This window comes from Vanessa tameamea, chromosome 17, assembly GCF_037043105.1.
Source record: "Vanessa tameamea isolate UH-Manoa-2023 chromosome 17, ilVanTame1 primary haplotype, whole genome shotgun sequence".
Lineage (NCBI taxonomy): Eukaryota > Metazoa > Arthropoda > Insecta > Lepidoptera > Nymphalidae > Vanessa > Vanessa tameamea.
In genome coordinates, this window is record NC_087325.1 from 1,004,765 (window position 1) to 1,028,168 (window position 23,404).

The 23,404-nt window shown below is 35.0% G+C and overlaps 1 protein-coding gene across 4 annotated transcripts; it reads left to right on the top strand.

The window, feature by feature from the left end:
* Positions 1–200: 200 nt before the first annotated feature.
* LOC113394782 (insulin receptor substrate 1) lies at positions 201–23,137 on the top strand. Of its 4 annotated transcripts, XM_064217464.1 has the most exons (13): positions 201–1,223; positions 7,775–7,958; positions 10,485–10,610; positions 12,728–12,879; positions 14,617–14,724; positions 17,401–17,724; positions 18,993–19,091; positions 19,265–19,373; positions 19,553–19,741; positions 20,044–20,317; positions 20,393–21,011; positions 21,512–21,639; positions 21,840–22,996. In XM_064217464.1, exons 1-12 carry the CDS (start codon positions 857–859, stop codon positions 21,631–21,633), a joined length of 2,673 nt encoding a protein of 890 aa, XP_064073534.1. In that variant the 5' UTR covers positions 201–856; the 3' UTR covers positions 21,634–21,639; positions 21,840–22,996. The 4 variants fall into 4 exon arrangements, with proteins under 4 accessions (XP_064073534.1, XP_064073535.1, XP_064073536.1 ...); XM_064217465.1 differs by lacking the exon at positions 14,617–14,724 and having other exon boundaries at positions 21,840–23,137; XM_064217466.1 differs by lacking the exon at positions 17,401–17,724 and having other exon boundaries at positions 202–1,223; positions 21,840–22,993.
* The last annotated feature ends 267 nt before the right edge of the window (positions 23,138–23,404 follow it).

The following is a 23,404-nucleotide window of genomic DNA, read 5'->3' on the forward strand; positions in this document are numbered from 1 at the left end:
AGCACATTATATTTGTTTTATGGTATCATTTATAATTTAGTAAACTATACCTTTTGGTAGTAAATTCTTGAGATTTTATCAATTATATTATATTCGCGTGATTTAAATGATTTTAAATTAAAGAATATTTATAAAAAAATTAAAAGCGAATACTTAATTTTTTTGAAATGTTGGTCAGTGTATCCGATCATTACGGCACTATTTTCTCGTAATCGTCGTTCGAATAAATGACACGCAATAGCGAGGAACCAATAAAAAACGACGCGCAAATACAGGAGTTTTATAAATTAAGTGCATAACATAAAAACGATTTCGTCTAATTTGATTGTTTCATTTCTCGAAATTATATGGTTTTGCAATAGTACAGTATAGCGCGCAAAATTGATTGTTTTGATGTCGCACGGAGGCATGACCACGGCGTGACTTCCATGCCCTGCGTTTCTACGGAAGGGCGTGCGGATTACGTTTACTATGAATGATTTTATCTCTTTCTAAACTCGTGTATCTGTGAATGACCGAGTGTAATAGCGAGCGTACCAAATTATGGATTGAAAAGCGTTTGTTGTTGTATTTTGATATTTGCACCGCATTGCTGCGGAGTTATTGCCGTTATCTCGTTCGTGGATCGTAGTGGTTTGATTTAAGCAGTCATATGGCGCCTGCAAGACTTGTCCGAACGCGAATTAGTTACGCAGTTCGATTTGTCGAGCGCTTTACTATTTACGCACTATTGAAAAGAGATAGTACGTATTTTTAGTCGCGTCGACGGTGAGACGAGTGACTTTCATCACGGTGCGTAAACAACTTCAAGGTTATCCATCTGTGTTTGTGCCAGTGCTGATGCGGAGGCGCTGATATGGCTGCGATGGCAGAGGGTGGCGCGGTAGTGCGTCAAGGCCACCTTCGGAAGTTAAAAACGATGAAGAAGAAGTACTTCGTGCTCCGAGCGGAGACTTCGGAAAGTTCAGCCAGGCTGGAGTACTATGAGTCTGAGAAGAAATTTCGTTCTGGGGCAGCACCTCGTCGAGTGCTGCCTCTAAAAAGTTGTTATAACATAACCAGGAGGTTGGACCTGAAACAGAAGCATGTGATAGCATTATTCACTAAAGAGGAGCAGTTGTGCATAGTGGCTGAAAACGAAGTTGATCTTCATGCTTGGCTTACTGCTATTCTGAAGCAGTTTAGGTCAGAAGATGCCAGTGAGGAGCTATTGCATCCCATCCGTAAGTCTGATTTACTATTTATTTATAGAAAAGTGAATTGCATCAAATGTTTAGTATCGCTGTAACCTTAACTAGTGTTATTTATATTTATCTTGAGTTCTTTTTTCTTATCTAAAAATATATGGAAATCGTTAAATTATAGTGTAGAATATATATATATTTATAATATCTATTTTTTTCTTGCTTTTTTTCCTTTATAAATATGTAGTACTGATTTCTTAATAAGATATTATCATTAATTAGTTAAATACATTGTAATTATAATGTATTTCATTGATATCTAAAAATATATTTATAAACTTATACATAAATATTTAAAATATATTTTTACTCACTACACTCATGATAATGACAAAAAAACTTCCAATTAAAAACAGTTTTTTTATTTGTATTGATTTAATAAAAACTTGAAAATTTATTGTTTTAATATTAATCTTAAAATTTAATCTATTTTCTATCACAAAATGCTGTGATGGAAAATCAGACTTTGATTATAATTTACTTCCCATACAATGGTTTTTATACATTGGTGAGTAAGTTTTATTAAAATTGATTGACTGGAAATCTTTCCAGATATAACAATTATAAAACTCATATCATTATTGAATTAAAAAATGAGAAAAAACACTATAAGAATGACAATGTGTGGTTTTATTAACTATTTATAAACTTTATGCATAAAACGATGCTTAATGTACTCTTTCAAGATGAATAATATTTAAATAATGTTTAAGAGATTATATAGAATTCAAAACAGCAAAGATGCGTTTATTAAAGTGAGCAGGTGATTGAGTACATTTATATGCATTTCGTCTGCATCCTCAGAGATATTGGTGAAATAGCCCATGAGTTATTACACATGCCCAGTCACAAGTTGGTTCTGGTAGACATTTATTGCAAAATTTGTGCAATGAGCGAAGAGCAAATAAAATGCATATTTAGTTACCAAATAATGTATCTAAACATCTGATTGTAAATATATAATTTTATCTGGGAGGCAATACTTTATGAGTCATGTGAGGACAAAAACAAATTAATTATCATACAAAGTTTTTTAATTAATGGTTACTCAAAAATGAACATTAACTACATACAAATAATATGTAATTGTCAATACTAACTTATAGTACTTATCTCTGGCTGCAGGATGTAAACGATGATGCATATTTATTGTTGTCAAATATAAGAAAATTATAACATTCAAAATTTAAAGTAAAGCTTTAAGCCCATAGATGAGGTAATGCTGTTCTATAACTCATCTTTTAAGGTAGTTTGTGCTATTGACGCAGGTGTGGATACTCATGTTACTCAATTTGTCTCTAATATGCATATTTTCTTATACAATAATCTTTTATCAGAAACAAAAAATAAATAAAAAACATAGCACATGAAAACTCAGTGCAGTGGTACTTGCCGAGCTTCAAACCCATGATCTTTGGTTAAAATCCAATGTTCTATATACTAAGCCATCTAAAGTTCTTTAAGCCTATATAATTAAAATTATATCTCAAATTAAAATTGGATAACAAATTAAAAAGTATTTTGTAATGAGTAACTTACATTATAAATACTGTAATAGTAACATGCATATAATTTAGATTAAAAAAAAATACCATTAAAAAAACATATACAAATTTTTGTTAGTCACTTCATATTCGAGTTTTAAATATAGTATATATTTAATGAATTTAATAAAGCATTGTAACTTTTATATGCTATATTAGTATTAAATATATAGTGATATCAATCATAATTCAATGGTATACAGTATATATCTCATTAAATTTGGGTTTATGTGAAACGCAACAATAAGTCATAATATGATGGAAACATACTCCTAGAGTTCTCAAGGCAACCATGTCATTGACCTCATGATTGTACTTAGATAATGTGAATAAACTTCTATTATGATCATTATGACAGATCACTTGACATTTGACACCATTTGACAGAAATTTGTAAAGTGTTAATAATATAGATTTTTTTTTTTTAATTAATTGAGACATTGGAAAATAAATCATAAATTAGTATTATATAATATTTTTTTATTATATTGTTACTTGTTAAAAATTGTTTTAATGTATTAATCGTATTGGATTTTTAACGCATATGTTGTAATTGTTATGAGATTTATTTGTAGTTTTAGTAGTTTTGATTGTTAATAATTTGAAGAATATTTCCTAAGAATAAAACTCAAAAAAACAAATCGAAATAGGTCACATAGCATGGATTTAATCCGTGCCTTGGGTTTATTAAGATAGCAGCAAAACAATCTGTCTAATCGTTATTGCCAAAATAAAAAAAAATAAACTTGCCTATTTCCCCCTACTACATTTTTTAGCGAAAACATTGGTGCCGCCTACTTTTATAACGACATTGAACTTCGCTATGACCAATAATAAACTTTATAGCCTACTTCTTAAAATTCAAAATTTGATATTTGTTAAAGTAATTTCAAATTCTGTTAAAGTTCCCTATTCAGTATTATTTATATCTTCTACGGAATTGGGAAGTCCCGCGAACGTATAGATTTTATTGGACACGATTATGAACGTTACAACGATTTGGTTATTTTTTTCCTGTTTCGAGATAACTAAAACAGGCTATCGTTTTATTACTATTATATTATGTTTAATTTAAAACTTTTCTTTGAAAATGTTTTTAAGACATTTTTTTATTACCTAATACTATTCGATCAGATATTAGAATCACACTAATAGTTGTTCGGATTTCTTGGAATTATAATTTGTAATACCTAGAAGAGTCGAATTGAATGGACTATTTTTTAATATAATAAAATTCTTTGGCCTATAATAAAATAAGGCCATTGTGGCCCACATCTTACGCGGGCACTTACCCTGTCTTTATTTATGTTTTTTTTTTAAATTCTGTAGGAGGCATAGGCAGAGTTTTGAGATTGCAAGAATATTTCTTGGAGACTAGAATTGTATATAATTAATAATATATGAATGTTTCAATAAAAAAAAATTGCTATTCCAAATCAAAAAATGTATTCAATGTAGAAACGTGACGCTTGTTTGTTTATTGTCAAAGATCCCCCAACAGTTCGAAAAGAATAATTTCCGACCGTGAAAAAATCGGCGTAAGAGAATTGTCACGTTTTTGTTTTTGTATACAATAATTTGGGTTACGATGAAATTAATACAATATTCGTCTGCACGTCCCAAAATAAAATTAAATAAGATATTTAAGTTAAATAGGTCTTTGCTTAAACTTTCTCTTTTTTTCTGTTTGAAAGTTACTTAGAACCTAGGGGTTTTAAGCAACTTTCAAACAGAATTCAAATCAACTTAATATTTAGGATATAAATACTATATATAATAAAATATATATATCGAATAAAGAAAAACCTTACGTTTCCTCGCTGACATTGTTAATGATACGAAAATAACATCGACAATATATATAATGTAATCATAAAAGTCGTCTTTTCGTGAAACATATTTTGTAAAAATAAACATGGGCAATACTTGCTTTTATAATACGAGGAAGTGTGTCTGTTTCCTATTTTATTATCTTTAATGCGACGAGAGTTTGACATGATTTTGGGCTTAAAGTTGTCTGGTCAAAGATTAAACAAAATACAGTCAAAGTTACGGGTAACTGGTCATATAATTTGGCAACTAACTGTCCGCTTTCCAATAAAATAACGAAATAAATTGTCATATAAATGTGGAATAAAAAGTTTATATTCGGGTTATAAAATTATTTTGCTATAAAGACCATATCTAAAGTGCGAGCGATTGAAGACGCGGGCATTGCTACGTATTATCAATAAATACATAGATATAACACGGTCAAGATAAATGCTCACCACGAGGGAAAACCCCGTGTCAGAAAAATGTAAATAGTAAAATCAGCGAACGTTACCAACGCTGATCCATAGCACTTAAGAAATTCATTTGTATAATAAGAGTATTAATACTTCGAGTGGTTTGTAAATAAAACTTAATATATTGTTATATTGTAATTATTAAAAATACGAGCAAACCAGTCAATAGAATGTTCTCGTATTCAACATCCGAGTGGAAGAGAGAAGGAAGGAAATTGTAATTTAAATATGTATAAATACTACCTGAACCTGTAGCTTTACCCGCTCGAAATTTATAAAACAGAAACTTTCAATCCCCCGTTTTACCCCGTTAGGGGTAGAGTTTCGTAAAATCCGCGTAAAAAAGCGTATTTCTACACCATATAAGGAACCTACCTACAAAATATCAAGTTTGTAGGTGTTACAGTTTATGGGATTTAGTGATTAATAATTAAGTGGTTATTCGCTTTTATATATATAGAGATAATTAGCGACTCGCCCCGTATTCGCACGGATGAAATATATTAATAAAAACAATGATATAAATGTAGATAACATCCCATAGCACTCAAGAATCATGTTTGTTAGCTTTCTACTAGATTAAAACTTTTGTAATTGCATGATTAGTTCGGGAGATTAACTCCTATATACAAACAAACAAGTTTTACCTCTTTACAATTAGTCTATATTAATGCATCACTGTTTCTGTTCTAAGTGTTCTTATAACAATAATCCTTATTCGCTTGCATGTAGCATATTATGAGATACAATGCCTACTGTTTATAAATGACATGTATCATAGCTCTCTTAATATATTTCTTTATTTTTTTTTTACTTGGTGGTAGGGCTTTGTGCAAGCCCTTCTGGGTAGGTACCACCCACTCATCAGATATTCTACCGCCAAATAACAATACTCTGTATTGTTGTGTTACGGTTAGAAGGGTGAATGAGCCAGTGTAATCACAGGCACAAGGGACATAACATCTTAGCTCCCAAGGTTGGTGGCGCATAGGTGATGTAAGGAATGGTTAATATTTCTTACAGCGCCTTTGTCTATGGGCCGTGGTGACCACTTACCATCAGGTGGCCCATAAGCTCGTCCGCCAACCAATGCCATAAAAAAAAAAACATGTTTTACATACAGCATAGTATAATACATACCAAAATAAGTCACATAAGCCAAGAAAATTTCCACTGTTACATTAAGACATGGAGTGAACCTAATACCAACAAGTAATTAAACACCAAATAATAACAGACCTTTTTTAAATATATATACTTAACATATTTCCAGTAAGCATTGCGTCGGCATTCGTTTGTGACTAATAAAAATAGTTTAGTTAATCGTTTAACTAGTGCTTTGTTACACCGACGCTCATTCACTGATAGTGATAAGTAGCTAAAGCCATTCAATACAGATAACTAATTGGATTGAGTATTTTGGAAATCTTAAACTTATAACCTTTGTTTATTTACGTTACATTACATTTCATTAGCAGCCTGTAAATTTCCCACTGCTGGGCTAAGGCCTCCTCTCCCTTTGAGAAGATGGTTTGGAGCTTATTCCACCACGCTGCTCCAATGCGGGTTGGTAGAATACACACGTGGCAAAATTTCGTTGAAATTAGTCAGATGCAGGTTTCCTCGCGATGTTTTCCTTCACCGCCGAGCACGAGATGAATTATAAACACAAATTAAACATATGAAAATTAAGTGGTGCCTGCCTGGGTTTGAACCCGAAATCGTCGGTTAAGATGCACGCGTTCTAACCACTGGGTCATCTCGGCTTTATTTACGTAGTAATAACTATTTACCTATACATGGGTATTAAGATTATCGGTGATTAAGAATGATATTTTAACATTTGGTCCCACCAAATGGCTTATTCCGAGAACGTCTGAATAGGCACCTCCCATATATTATTCATTTTATCGCACTGTATTGCCTTTTCTCCGTTTTGAAAGGGAAGTAAGCCAGTGTAATTAATTACAGGCAAGATATATTACTTAATTCCCATGGTTGGTGGCGGTTGACGAAGTGAGGGAATGGTTAATGTTACTTACATTCTATTTGGGGTGATGTCTCTTAATAGTGCAATAATATGAACCGATATTAAACCCGAACAGCGATGAAGCTGACAAGCAGCTACTATTTAAGGATCTGTAATTTTTGATAACCGTATGATGTTCCAAATAATGTATTGTGCACAATAACCTAATCAACCTGAGTCGCAAAAATCCTCAGAAACATTAATTTTATTCGATGTACGTTAAAATATTGATATATTTTGAAATTCATCGTAAATATTCGGTTAGTATTACAAAAGGTGTATGTGAAAGATAAAATTCAAATTATGGCACATTTTAAATCAAAGTTTGCGTGGCCACTTTGGGTATTTTAAATGCTTTTTCTTAAACCAGTTTTATCCTGATAGAGATAAAATTTAGCATACTTTGGTTTGAATACAATATCTATAGGTAAAAATTCAGAAGTTTTTTTAATGAAAAACTGAAATAAGAACATCAATCAATATTCATAAAATGATAACAGAAGTATATAACTTTTTATGTGTAGCTGCGCTTCGCCGTTCCAATTTTTCACTTCAGGTCTATATTTAAAAATATAGATTCTTGTAACATTATAAATTCGATTTAGTAATTATACTTATATATATTTATTAGTTTAATATATACGTTAATTATATTTTTACGATTTGCAGAACATGTATGGCAAGTTAATGTACAGAAGAAAGGTTTGGGTGCGTCGAAGAACATTCAGGGTCTTTACAACCTCTGCCTCACCGACAAGACGCTCACACTCGTCAAGATCAAGAGTCAGAATAACGTGATCAGTAATCTTGACATACCGGAGCGGGTCGAATATTCCTTGAAGAATATAAGAAGGTAAGCTAGAACGGATTATCTTTTAATATTATTTAGTGTTAATAGTATCACACACTTATCGTTAAGACTTCATAAAAATGATGTGTCAAGTGTTTCGTTATTGTATTTGGTTTAGTTTTATGGCATTTGTTTCGTCGATTATTTTAATTTCACTAATCTTCGAAGGGTCAATAGCACAATGGTTTACGGGCCGCCTAGCGATGTAAAAAGTCGCAGGATTGATCCTTACCCTTGGGCTATTGTCGTCCCCACTCCTAACACAAGTGAAAAGCTTAAAAGGAGGGGAAATAAGAATATTAGTGATTCCTTAATAAATTTGGGGCATTGCTATGATTCTTTAAAAAAAAATAACTATTATACAACGACATTGATGAGACTTTGGAAATAAGCTTCAAGCTTTTGTTTATGTGGCAGAATTTCACCTGGCAAAGCACTGTGGTAGTGACGCGTGTTATAGTTTTTTTTATTTTGTTGTTGTAATCTCCACTGACGCGTTTTCGATAACTTTGACGTATCTTCTAAATTCAAAAATTTCATTTAATTTGGCAGTTTGATGTGGCTGCTTGTTTCTATTTTGAAGCAACGTCACAATCAAAATTTCAGGATAACAATTGGTTGTGTTGTACAGAAATGGACTAACTCCCAACCTTATAAATGTAGTTAATATTTAAAGGAGGACAACTATTGTTATGGGCTTTATGTAAGCCCGTCGGGATAGGTACTACCCATTCATTACGTATTCCACCGCTAAACAGAGTGAGTGAGCCAACGTAACTACAGGCACACGGTCACGATATCTTAGTTGCTGGCGCAGTGGTGATGCAAGGAATGGTTATTATTTTTTACGAGCTATGGTACCCATTTACCATCAGGTCTTTAAAATAATAAGCACAACTTGATAGTTAAATAAATAAGAGTCACTTAAAAACTTACGTAATCTTTCTAATCTTAAGAAATTTTCTAAGAATTAGTATATTTCTGTACAACATGATTGAATTTTTGTTTTCCTTAACCCAGTGTGTCAGTTGTCTTCATGGTGTAATTGATCTCAGTATTATAGTCATCAGAGCATTGCGGCTCATTTATCAGTCATGTCGTGTATAAAATACTTTCGATATCCAAAATATGCAAGTTGATACTTCTTAAAAATATTGAATAACTGTAGATTGAGTTATGTTATTATTTTACAAGGAAATGATCAAATTTAAAAACTTTTATAAATCTGCTTAGCATCAGACTGCTGTTGAAAACAGTGATGATTTGTGTTTATCTGTCTTTTATTATTTACGATGTTGTATTGTAATTCAATATTATATTGTAATTATTAATATTAACCGTTTTATTAATAGTACGTGTGGTTAAATTTTGGAACTAAATTTTAAACCAAATCCATCCATCCAATACATGAGATGATATTATTCCCATACTTTTGGTGCGTCTGAGGCTTATCGAGTCCAGTGTTTAAACTAAATACTATTCAATTTAGTAGATGGAATAATTAAACTTTTTTTTAAACACATAACATATTCGTGACATGTATTTGTATGTGAAATATATTTGAATGAATTTTGAGGTGTAGCTTTGGAGAGGAAGGCTTTCAACTGGGATATTTCGGTCATTATTCTATATTAACTGATTTTATTAAATTTGATTATGTTTTTTAAGTCAATGAGAGTGAGTTAGTGGGTAACTTCAAGTAGTAAACCAAGTTTTCGATCGCAGCAGTCGACGGGCTAGCTACATAATCGTACCGAAACATCGCACGTCATACGGAAGAACAATGATAACAGCGGCTATATAACAGTATACCCTCACAAATAAAAAATGTTGACTCATTACATACATTTAAAAAACAATTATCAGATTATTTTTTGAATAATAACTAGATCTAATTTATTATAAAACAATTAAACTTAATTTGAGTGTATGATGTGGGACAAAGTTAAACATATAAATTATACTTGATTATTATTTCGTTTGTTGCTAGTAAATTTTGTTTCGTATACGTACCTATAATTATACATATACATATATATTATAAATATAATATTACATATAATTGCTACGACGATGAACTGCAAGTGAACATTACTTTAATTTATTGTTATAACATAAGTGACAATGTATGTATTTGTAGATAATAAATTCTTTAAACCTAAACCTAAATATCTAGCGCCCATGAACTCTTCTTTCGTATCAGCCCTCTGGTGAGAAATTCCACATTGATTCCAGGACGTTGTGTGCGGTTGCGCTATACATACTATATAAGGCGCCATATGCAACTGCATCATATATCCTTTCGTAAAAAAAACCTGAAGCGTCTCACGCTGTTTCTTCTTAGGTCTTTCTATAGGTATTTCTGAACCAGTGCGTTGGTAGAGTTATAACTATTGAATTGGATAAACATTTTAAGTTTATCACAAATTTTTGTAATATTTGTCTCTAGCGTCATAAACTTCATTATATTTTTCTATTATACGACCCCTTTACTTACTTATTGGAATGTCAATTTTGTTACTTTAACAGGTGCGGCGATTCCGAGTGTTTCTTCTACATGGAGGTCGGCCGGCAGACGGCGACGGGAGCGGGCGAGCTGTGGATGCATTCAGACGACTCGAACATCGCCCAGAGCATGCACTCTACAATATACCAGTGAGTTTTCAAACTTATATCCTCCTGACCATATCGCCGCGATGGCCAACCTAACCAACCAGATTAGCCAATCGGAAGGTACAGTGCGCAAGTATGATGATATACTTATACAAAAAAAAAAACCGGCCAAGTGCGAGTAGGATTTGCGCATGAAAGGTTCGGTGACATTGTCTACAAAAACGGCAAAAGCTCCCTTAAATATTTATTTTATTCTATTTTTAGTATTTGTTGTTATAGCAGCAACAGAAGAACATCGTCTGTAATAGTTTGAAGTGTCTAATTATCTCGGTTCATGAGATACAGTTTGGTGACAGACGGACGGACGGACGTGCGGACAGCGGAGTCTTAGTAATAGGGTCCGTTTTACCCTTTGGGTACGGAAACCTAACAAGTACGTTGTATGTGCACTCACTCTCAGTCCTATGAGATACGACGGAAATATATTCAAAATTTCATATCTCGACGTGACTGCAAAAAATTCTTGACGGTATAAATCCAAATATTTCTTATTCATATGTGCAATCCTAGGATATTGTTATCTTTTGAACTAGAAGATCATATCAATAACATAGATATACTTAAAGTACACATACCTAAAAACGGTAACAAGGCCATATCTGCCACCCTAGACATAATTACATTAAGGTCGGAGAATTCGTTCGGCCATTACATAGATATTCGATATGACGCGTGATCAACGATAGGCGAGTGGAAAAATCCCGAGAAAATTGTTTTTTTTTTTTAAGTGATCGATTTAAAATTTGTAACCAACATTCATTTGTTTTCTTCGTTGCCCATCGATTCTCGAGGCCACTTAGGTATATGACTTCGTTTATTGGTTACTTTTTATCTTCCACTGTACACTATTTATGTAATTGTTATGGATTCCGATAGTTTATACTTGAATACAGAATATTTAAAGGTTATTCAACCAGGGTGCTTGAATACGGATTGGTGGATACACAGGTGGCAGACTTCCTCCATTTTCATTGGCCCAAGCAGGCACCTCGTTATGTTTTACTTCACCACCAAGCAAGAGATTTATTATTGTAAGCCAAAAACAGTACTGTATTAAAAAAAAATTTTTTTTTAATTGACGCTATTTTGATGATCGTGGACAGAAATGTTCGTATATATAATATTATGAAATCATGAAACAGATAATCTTAGTGGAATCTCAAATTGAAGTGGATCTGGATTATAAGGGTGGTTTGGATAGTGATGTCAGCCTGTCCATGATGGGTTTATGACTATGGATAGACATTATAAAAAGAGAGCTGGTTGCTTGCTTCAGAATGGCAGCCGTTTTCGAAAATGTCTGACAACGGTGATATGTTTAATCACTTTCCTGTAACAAATATTTATAATAAATTAATAGAAATCACCTCCGTTTTATATAGCCGTCCAGTGATGTACACAATCGTAGGTTCGATTCTGATCCCTTGTGCTTTTGTCGTCTCCACTCCTAGCATAAGCTTTAAGCTTAATTGGAGGAGTAAATAGGAATATTAGATTATCCTTAAAAGGCTGTACTGCTGCTTTTAAAAATATATTCTCTCCCCCATAGGTACATAACAAACTATATATTTTTTTCTATTTATCCAGTATATTTCGAAGTATCCTCTAAATAACGAAGAGACCTGGTTGAAGTTGAGGCTGTAAATTTAATCAACTATCTTTTATTTTGTTTTTTTTTTCTCATCCATCACCCATATCGATATATACGTTCACACGTGAAGGAACTTGTGTCATTTAGCGGTTTTGGTTTACGTGAAATTTTTTTTATTGACAATTTTTTTGTTCAAGTAATATTTTTTTGCTCAAAAGAATCGAGATAAAAAGGTATTGGTCATATAGGTGGACTGACTTGATCATCTTGTGATTGATGGTCAACACTGCTTGACTTCGAGTAACATCAAACATTCCTCATATCACTAATACGTCATCAACCTTGGGAACTGAGATGTTATATCTCTTGTGCCTGTAGATACTCGTGCGCATTCAACCATCAAACAATAATACTAAGTACGAGTGGATGTACCTAGAAAAACTTAATTTTGAACCACATTTAATAACTTAAGGACAAAACGTAATTATGTATTGGTTTAAAATTTCAGCGCTATGAGAAATTGCGCGAAGGAAACAGAAAACGAAAAGGACCACATCGTAGTGCCCGCTAAGAACTCGTTGCTAATGGAGGGATCGCATCCGCTTCCTGCGAGGCGGCAGACGTACTCCGACGGGCGCGGCCGGGCGGGGATTTACAATGGTGAGATACCTCTTAGAGATAGATAAAAATCCACAAACGGTCGATGACCGATGTATGATGATTAGATGATTCACGCGGAGAATTCGAAGGGATAATGACCTCTAGGTTACTACTTAATCTATGACGTCAACAAGGTACAGTTAGAAGAAAAAGTGCTCAGATATTTTTTTTAACAAAACCTTGCTTTAATTAAATACGTATTTCGATATATGTACATATAATTTGTTTAAAATCTCTTTTGGATTCGGGTTATTGAATTTCTTTTCATTATTAATGTTTGATTTAAATAACCGTGTAACGATGGTGAATGGTTATTTTTTACTGTAAATTCCAATATTAAACATTTTCAATATAACAGTACACTGCTCATGATTGAAAAATACTTGGGAGGCTTCCTTTACTTTTTTTTTTTTTTCTTTTCTCATAAACATTTAGATTCATGTAGATTGGACAATGATTTTATATCATGTAGATACTCAGCCTCTTAACGTTTTTTAAAAACCTTATTCCGTTTGACATCGTTTTTTGTCGTATTAATTGCCATTAATAGTAATCTTATGATCAATGTATTTTGGCTTTTGGTTGATTCGTAACGGAATAAGGCTCAACGTAGTTTTAGTTAATAGTCGGTTTTTTTTTCCTGTAGTGTAGTTAGTTGCTTATTATAATTGCTACCTGTAACATCTTTCAACCCTTTATAAAATGAGAAATGCGTATTGCTGCTGGTTTTCTTTCATAGCAATGAAACGGGCAACATTTTTTTTGTTTGGTTAGAGTGTTTTGTGCAATGCTTTATGTTGCTGTCTGGTAAATGTGTTCGTGTAATTAAAGCTACAGAATATCATGATTTTCATTTTTACGACTGGCAACACTTTTATAGTGTAAGATGTGGTTAATTTTTGAAGTGCCAACGTTTATATGTGGTGACTCGTTGGATGGCTTATTTGCTTGTCTTTATTCGTATTATAAACTAGATGTGCCCGCGACTTTGTGAACGTTTGAATTCAACGAAAAAATTGACATCATTTAACAAAAAAAGTTATTGTTGTAGTCTAAGTTACTCTTTACTCTTTATTACATCAGCTTTCTGCCAGTGAAAGTTCCGTCAAAATCGATCCAGCCGTTTCAGAGGTTAGGCGGAACAAACAGACAGACAAAAATTTAAAAACATGTTATTTTGGTATATGTACTGTGTGTACATACATATGCATTTAGTTTATAGCGGTTTTTTTAATATTACATACAGACACTCCAATTTTATTATATGTATAGATTTGCATATAAGGGTTTGTTCCACGCATTGTTCACCTAATATTCTACTTTCAATAGAATAATATTAATAATAAAGATAAAAAAACGTGTTGATTATATTGTTGTAATGTTGAAGAAAAAATATACCGAAATGGAAATTAGGTTTTCAAATGAATTTTATAGTGGGTTGAAATTGTTTATAAAATAAATAGATTGTCACTAACATTTTGTAGCTAGTATGTGTCTCTTAGAACTGTTACAATTATAACATTTTTTTTTTAATTTCTATTACTTTCTACATTTGATTTCGTATTTCGAACGAAATTGTAACGGTTCTAATAAATATAAAGCCTTGCATCACCGATCGGACGAGGTTCGTCGCATTTGTGATAACGTCGCGTACACACCTGGTAACAAGGAACGGCCAAGCCAAAATATGTCATAACCGATACACATAACAGCTATATCGGCCTAAATCTATTGCAGACAAGGGCCTCTGTGTTGGCTCGTGTATAAGACAATGCGTGTGCGCCTCTGCCACCTACTCCATAGACGACTCGTCTGCGGCAATAGCGCCTCTGACGCCAAAGAACGGTAGGAAATTGTGCAACGAATTATACGACGATGCCAGTATCTGGTATCGTGGTGAAGAATCGTTTCATATTAACTTGTCGTACCTTGTATCCTCTGTTTCGTATGCTCGATGAGATTGTTTTTTAATCGATATAACTCGATTGTGGTTGCCGGAAATGATGACATGTTTCATTTCATGTGATATCTTGCAAAAATTCTACTATTTATATTAATTTTTAATTATTTACTAAATGATAATGTCACGTGTTAATTCAAAGGATACAGGGTAGTCTACATTGTTAATGATCATCATCGCCTTATCTCTTCTATCAACGCTCATTTGGCGCTAGATACATTTTCATCATCATCCCTATATTTTTTTTTTTTTTTGCTATTTCGTTTGTTAGGAAACGTCCTTCCCTCTTCGTATTCTGGAGACGTCATCTTGTATGCGTTCTATTTTTAAACTTCTTTATAACGCAAGAGTTATTCTCATTTTCGATTTTTCTTTCGTTTTGGATGTTTGTTTATCGTACGCAAATGTAATTGCTATGTGTATTCCATAAGTGTTTATAATTTATTATAAAATATTAGTTTAACTCAAAGCATGATATGTGATTAAAACGTTCCGAATTGTTTCATTGAATAATAGGTCCCTGTTAAAATCGGTGTTTTGAAACTAATGGTATTTTGGATTTATTTTTTCAAGAATGCTAAATTAAATATATATTGTTAGTTTGGCTAAAGTAATGGCTAAAATCATAAATAATAACCGAGTGCCTGTTCAAATCAATCAAACTAACTCCTAATACTCATTGCATTATTATATTTGGAGGGTTAATACTAAAATATTTAATATATATTAATATAAGGAGGCAAGATTTAGTCATTAGCTTAAATATATTATCGTGTAATTATACCAGACCGGGTAAATAGACTGTTTCCAATTGAACAATTCTTCTCGGTATTAATATATATTCAGCTCGACAAATTGTTGAACTTGTTACGTAATTAAGAACAGATTTTCTCGAGTTGGTCACGCATGAATTAAATGGTAAATATTATTGGGTAGTCTATGATGCTTCTTGTTAATTCATCTGTGGTTATCGTTTCGTATATCATCTCTGGACTTGAAAGTTAAACCGTTTTTATTATCGATTAACAATTTGTTAGGATTAGATACCGACTACATTTTTCTCCTATTAGAAAAACAATGGTTCGACAAGTGTTAATGAAAACCCTAATAACAAATATATTACTTTAATATGTGTTAATTTAATTGTATACTAATATATAGATCATGAAACATAGTTGTACCGTGCGTAATGAATTACTAATAGTGAGTCATATTTGTTTTACACAAATATCTACTGAGTTGTCTCGATAATTTATTGCCGCTATAATTACTACTATAAGACGTAGACGGAACCATTTCGGAAACAATTGGTACGCATATTTCAAGTACATCAATACCAAATTAGATAACATTTAAAGATTTAAGCAATAAGTCAAGAAAAAGTAATAATATCTTATTGTACCATAAATACTAAACGCAGGTGATTGGTTTAATGCTAGTTCCACGTCTAAATAGTAGAAGTTCGCAAGCGAAACCGATTAGACTACCGCAGAAGTCGTTCGGGGTTTAGGTATACGCAGTTGACTCACTATTAGTAATTTACTACGAATGTGGTTGTACGTTTAAACTTTTGCGGTATTTGTCATGCATTATATTCGAGTTTTAACCGCGACAATAAAACTCGATGAACATGACTGGTATCACTTTGGTATAATGCTGGACAAATTCGTAAAAACATACCCGGATATAATGTTTGAAAATTATATATGGCATTCAGATAACTACAATAAAGTGCTACAATGGAATCGATGTCTATGTGAATCGTTTAAAGCATGTACATATCTGTCCGAAGTATTGTGGTCTTTGTCGTCCAATGACGTAAGGTTTAATATCGTCTGCATGAATCGGTGATGGTTTTCTGTCGTCTGACCAGTGTACTGTCTGGTGTGAATGTATCATATACAATACATACATAAACACGAATATTTTAAAATATGGCAACAGGTTTGTGAATTCAATGTTGCCATGTTTTTGTAAAATATTTTTAACATATAACGGACAATGGTATCTTAGTTATATTCAATAATAGATTATAATAAAAAATATACATATGTTTGTTTGTTTTTCAAGTAGGTTTTATTATGCTTTAGGCCCTGTAATCGTTGTTTATATAGAGCTCTGGACTTTATAGGATTCTTGGTTTAATTATTGGCTCTAAGACTCCAATTGAGTCACATATGTGATAAGGTAATTTTACTATAAATCGTGTTGTCAAATGTATTGCCATCGTACAGACATTACATTGTTTCCAATAAAGCGTAAATTAGTAAAACTACAAATTTATGAATAGTTTGAATCAGATAATCTTCCATACAGCAATACTGTTTTTAGTTATTTGCTTAGTTAAAGAGGGCGTGACTGTAGGGAAGTGAGATTAGTAGTATGGGTATTTGATAGGGTAAGACTACGGTCGATAATTTTTAATCAGTTTGTTTGTTATTACAAAAGACATAAGCTTCAAAATCGAGATACCATCGTCTCACATCACTTAACCAACCATTGCACCGGGTGACGCTTGGTGCCATATGTTTACGTGTCGCTTCTCATTGTATTTTCCTCAGCCGAAAACCAACCGCCGAATAACACACTAACGACTGACAAACTCATCGATCATCCAGTGAGGCTCAAAAAACACAACCGTACCGACTCGTTGCCCACCGGATGTTCGTTATTCCAAGAACCGCTCAAGATCGGTCACACGAGGACATGGTCCACCCCCTTAACCGGAGACGAATTAGATAGAGCGATTTTAGAGAAATCGTTGATTCATTCGTCGTGTAAAACAGTCAACGGAAAGGACATATTCCCTACGAAGAAGTCGTCGGGCTGCAGACGAGCGAGCACTGGTCAAAGGTTTCCGAAACTGTCGCCGGCGCATACGAAGAGTATGTATAAACGACACCGCTTTACGTAACTCGCATCGCATCGCACATCCTTACTAACTCGAGAGTTGCCAGCCGCATGAGATACAGCTGTCAGAGTTAACTCATTAATAATTATCTGTTTTACAACCTGGCGACTCTTGGCGGTTTGAGTTCGCTTGATGTTTGAAATGGAAGATAAATCAGCTTGAAGCAGTGAATGCATGTGCTTGAATTATATGATTAAGTATATTATTTCTGCTTGCCGATGTTGTTTATTATATTAATATATATTTATTATAGTATTTCTCTTCTTTTATTTTGCATGTTTTTTTCAACACATTTAAAATTCGATTTAGCTAATTTGTTTATGTGTCTGTTTTTTTTAATTTGTTTGTCCCAAAATCTTTAAAAAAAAAGAAAACAGAAATTAATAGTATTCATCTTGGAAATAAAGAACAATCATCCATAATCCCATGTTGAAATGTTCATAATTGTAATTTTAATTTGTAATACACTGAATGTACCCAAACTAAATGCTTATCCACACGTCGTTGTCATTAACCGTACATTGATAACTCATAACAAGGTACCTTTTGTTATGTAAATGCCATGAATGATTTCCCCGTAAGCTCAGATATTTTACCCCGATTGGAAAATTTGCTAAGGTTCATATCACTGTCAAGCTTCATACTAGCGAATTTCATGATGTTTTTGTCTTAAATTTTCAATGTTACTCCACTGCGACAGTGCTGTTGCAATAACAGTCGATCCTCGGTAATGCGACAAAAGTTTAGCAAAATAGTGTCGGATTATTATCGATAACATCGATTCCGTATTATGTTCAGTAAGTTATTGTATGATAATAAGAAGTCATGAAGTAAACAGAAACATGATCCGCAACACGTACGACGTTACGTAACATGTTGCAACATGTCGAACGTATAACAAGGATAAGCTAATTTTGAATTACTGAGGTTCTACTGTTTTTTTAATGTGAGTATATGTCCTTTTTGCGTTACTTATTAAATTACAATAACTGATTTGTCTTGAAACAATTAAATATATTATTTTGTTAAATTGAAATTGGTGCTTAAAATCTTTAAAATTACTGTAGCAACAATTATAACGTACTAGCTATATTCCAGCTAAAGCCAGGACAAGCTTATTAATGGTGTTAAATAATTATAATATCAAATGTTAATTTATATATTGCTGTTTTCAAGTGGATTTATTAGAAATGTATTATTGTTGAAGATAAATAGTCTACAATAAAACAATTTTGTCCTCAGATTCGAGTGCGTTGCGAAAGCGTTGTGAAACGATGCCTTCTCGTGCGAGCTCGTCCTACGAACCCGAGCGACTGCCGCCGCGCGATACAGATCTTGACGGTAGGAAAATTTAATTATTATTTGCTTCCAATTGGGACTTTTTAGAGATGCTAGCTTAGAAATATTTGGTAAAATTGATTTAATATAATTAGATTTGAATTATATTAACATGAATACTATTTAGATTTGGGTCTGATGATTTGTAAGTGAGTGTGAAATTTTTATCTCGTTAGGTTTGGACTCATCGCGCGACGACATCGACTCGATATCGGACTGGTACCGGACCCCGAGGATACCCGAGGAGCCGGATTGTTGCGACATTATGTCGAAGGATTTCATGAGGTAGCATGTTATTACGATGACTATAATTACATTACATGAAATGTTCGCTCCATTTCTTATGTAAATTGATAATGGACAGTGATAATAGTTTCTCAAAGTCATTATTTTATAAAAATATGTGTAGAAATAGTTTTGTGCTATATTTTGGTTGTCTACAAGTAGATATTGTATATTTATAGCATGACAACGCGCGGCAGCTCCATAGCGCACTCGCGGACGTCGTCGATGGGCGCCGACGAGCCAGACGTCGCCGAGGCCACCTTCCCCGACGGGTACCTGCCCATGGCGCCCGGCCACGAGCCTCTGGGCCTCGTCTCCTCCAGTGGGTCCGTCTGCAGCGGAACGCCCTCCACCGATCCTAGGTTTAGGTAAAAATAAAATTTGATTTCCACTCGATATCCACACGATTCCACTTTGGTATCTTCTTTAAAATTCATAATTGGTATATACTTTATATAAGAAAGCCTTGACAAAATCTTTTAAATCAAAATTTAAATTATGTAACTGGAAAGCCATCTTCATATCCTCATTCTACTCTACCCTGATATTAAAAATTTATCAAAATTGGAGCGCATTCAATGATATCGAGAAACATTCGCTCAAGATCAAACTTGCACGATACTCAAATTTACTTTAACGATAAACACTAATCACAACGGTTTTTCCACAGCGAATATCAACTGGAACCGGCCACGGCACACATCTCCGCGGAGCGCTCCACGCGCGCCTACAGCGTGGGGTCGCGACCGGCGTCGTCGCGGCCCGAGCCCGCCCGCCTGCGCGCCTACAGCGCCGGCGCCCGCCGCCCCCCCGCGCACCACGCGCACGCCGCGCACAACCACGCGCACCACGCGCACCACGCGCACCTCGCGCACCACCACCCGCGCGCCTCGGCCGACGACCTCATGGAGCTCGACTTCTCCACCAACTCGCCGGCGCCCAAGGTACTACGCCCCCCCGACGTCCCTCCTGTATCTATTTGCGAAAGAACTCGACGAGAACGTCTAAATCGGTCGCAGTGGCCCTCGCAGGTGATCGTGGCTCGGACGCCGCCCGGCGCCGGCTTCATGGAATCGCGGCGCAGCAACGTGGACGAGTACGTGGACATGTCCCCGCGCAACGCAGGCTACGTGGAGATGCGGCCCGGCGAGCGGGTGGGCGAGCGGGCGGGCGAGCGGGCGGGCGAGCGCGGCGGCGAGCCGGCCCCGCCCGCCACGCCCGACGGCTACGTGGAGATGAGCTACGGGCGCGCGCCCACGCGGCCCATCGCCATCGCCGCGCCGCGCCAGCCGCCGCGCGCGCCCGCCGCGTCGCCCGCCGCCGCGTCGCCCGACGACCGGCGCCGCCGCCGCGAGCCGCGCACGCCGCTCGGCTCGCAGACGCTGTTCCACATGTCCATGGAGTCGCCCTCGTCGCCGCCCGAGTCGGACGTGGCCGAGCTGGAGGACGACCACCACTACCTGAGCACGGTGCGCGAGATCTCGGAGGACGGGCGCCGCAGCCCCGAGGCGCGCCCGGCCGACGCCGGCGAGGTGTCGTCGTCGCCGCAGTACGTGCAGCTGGCCGGCCCGGAGCCGGACGAGCCGCCCGCCAACCCCACCGCCGCCAAGACCATCGTGCGCCCGGATGACGTCAGAGGTCAGTCTTGTGTACTCGTTTACTGACAAACGCGGCGCACTTGAATCTGCAATTTGCCCTATTTTCAAATATTAATTATTTTATTTGCTGATATTAAAATAAAAAAGTTGAAAAACTCAGATTTACAAAAGCGCTAATTATAAATAATCAATAAGGGCAACCCTTAACTACCTACCATCTAGTTTCATTCCTTTACCACATGCGTGTGGTCCTGGTCCTAAGGGACTACTCATGGATCAGTATTTCACATATTCTAATAATCGTCAATTCGGTGAAGAATATGAATATAAGACCAAACTAAATCAAAATCTTAAAATTTCGACGACAGCGTTTTCTTAACACTTTCAACGAAATTAAAATGAGTCAGTTTTTTTAAAGAATACTAGCAAAGCTCCAAATTGAATAAGGAATGGCGACATTTACATCGCTAGGCGGCCCGTAAAGCATTGCGCTACGCCGCCTCAGAATGCCAACGTATACATGTGCCGCCCGGTCCGCAGCGGGCGTGCACTACGCGGCGCTGGACCTGGAGCCGCGCCGCGCGCCCGCCGCGCCCGCGCCGCGCCTCTACACGCAGATCGACTTCCTGCGCAGCGAGAAGTACGCCGCCGACGCCACCTAGCGCACGGTACTGTTTCCGACTCGTTTGTGACTTTAGATCTTTCTTTTCATCGATATGAGCCACGCCCTAGTGTAATCCTTTCTATTGTTTATTAAACTTGAGCATTTTTTTCGATGGCATAAAGAGTAAAGATGTAAAAACTAAATATTATTTTGCAAGAGATCCTCGTTTGCCATTAAACTTACATTCTATCTGTGTGCCGACAGCGCGATCACCGAAGGCCGCCCTCGCGTCGAGGCATCTCGTCGTGGACTCGTCTCGTCTCGTCCCGTCTCATCTCGTCTCTGTGTTCTCTTTCAATTCAATTTGTACAAATTTTAAACTAAATCGAAAGACGGTAATGAAATACTGGTATCTTTTATATTTCATTAAAATTAATGCGAATATTTATATATATTTCGCTTACGTTTTTTTTTTATTCGGGCTCGCAGTTACCTGTTTATATTTTGTATGAATTGATATGAAACAATGTGAACAGAATCAAGCGTGCGTTATCGGTAATATAAGTGGTATTATTAAGTTTCTTTCTACAAAATTTTATATATTTATATATTAAATAAGGCTGATCATCCTATTCGAGCACAAGGCAGAAAAGATGTTTTTTTTTTAACACTTGTCGTTGAAAATGAACACAAATGTAATTAGTGTAATTATATATTATTTTATCGCGCTAGTGTGTGCTTGGACGACCAGCCTCGAGTATATTTTTTAAATAATAAGCTTTCTCTTTATACGACTTCTAATTAGTAGTCCCTTACGACGTTATGATTGCACTGTTATGCCAAATTATTATTAGTATGTTAATTAAATAACTCGTATTAGAAACTCTTACTACTTCGATTACATTCATTATGAAAAATTTTAATAAAATTAAAAGTTTGACGAATCAATAATTAAATATTTATACTCCTTGGCCGCAATAAGGATCACGCCACACATCGGATAATTGTTAGAACGTTTAGGCGCAATACTCGAGGAAATAAAATCGGAAATCATACATAACTATAACGTACGCAATAGCGTTCAAATGATTATATGTTCTATTGCATTAAAATAAGATCCATGATTCTCTAATAGGTTGACGCGAGTGATCACTCAGCCGAGGCGCTTAACTTAAATATTAACTGCCATTAAATATAGAAAGCGTATGATCGTACAATTTGTCCTAAATTTATCTAAAGTGGTATATTTTTTAGTAATTATAAATAACTCTTATTTACCGTTATCGGCATTGTGTGATTTGCCTTTTTTGTATTTTTCTTAATCACGAACTACTAAGGGCTTGGAACCATTGCCCGATGGAGCCCCTATTAAACATACACCTATACATATGTAATGATTCATTAGATAATAATAATAATTTAAAAAATAAGTTAAGTCCGAATTAATTTTAATAATTTAATCCAGTTGAAGTAAGTACTGTGTAATTTCTCAGTACTTTTATGGTATTGATTAGATATGATATGATTTAAAAAAAATTCAATGGCTTGCAGTTAAAAGGGAATTTTTCCAGGTACATTTAAAAAATATATATAAGCCACATTTTGCCATTGGCCAAATTAAAAAAAAAAAGAATGTTTTTGCTAACGGTAGCTTAACATTACTAATACCAAAAGGCATTCGTTATATAGAACAATTAACATCTGTTCATTGTTTACATCCTTTTTTAGCAATTAATTCATGTGGTCTGTATTGATTCAAGCTAAACTAGATACCATATTAGGTAAATTTAAAGGGCAAAGGTTTCAAGGATTTTTTTTTTAAAGTCATA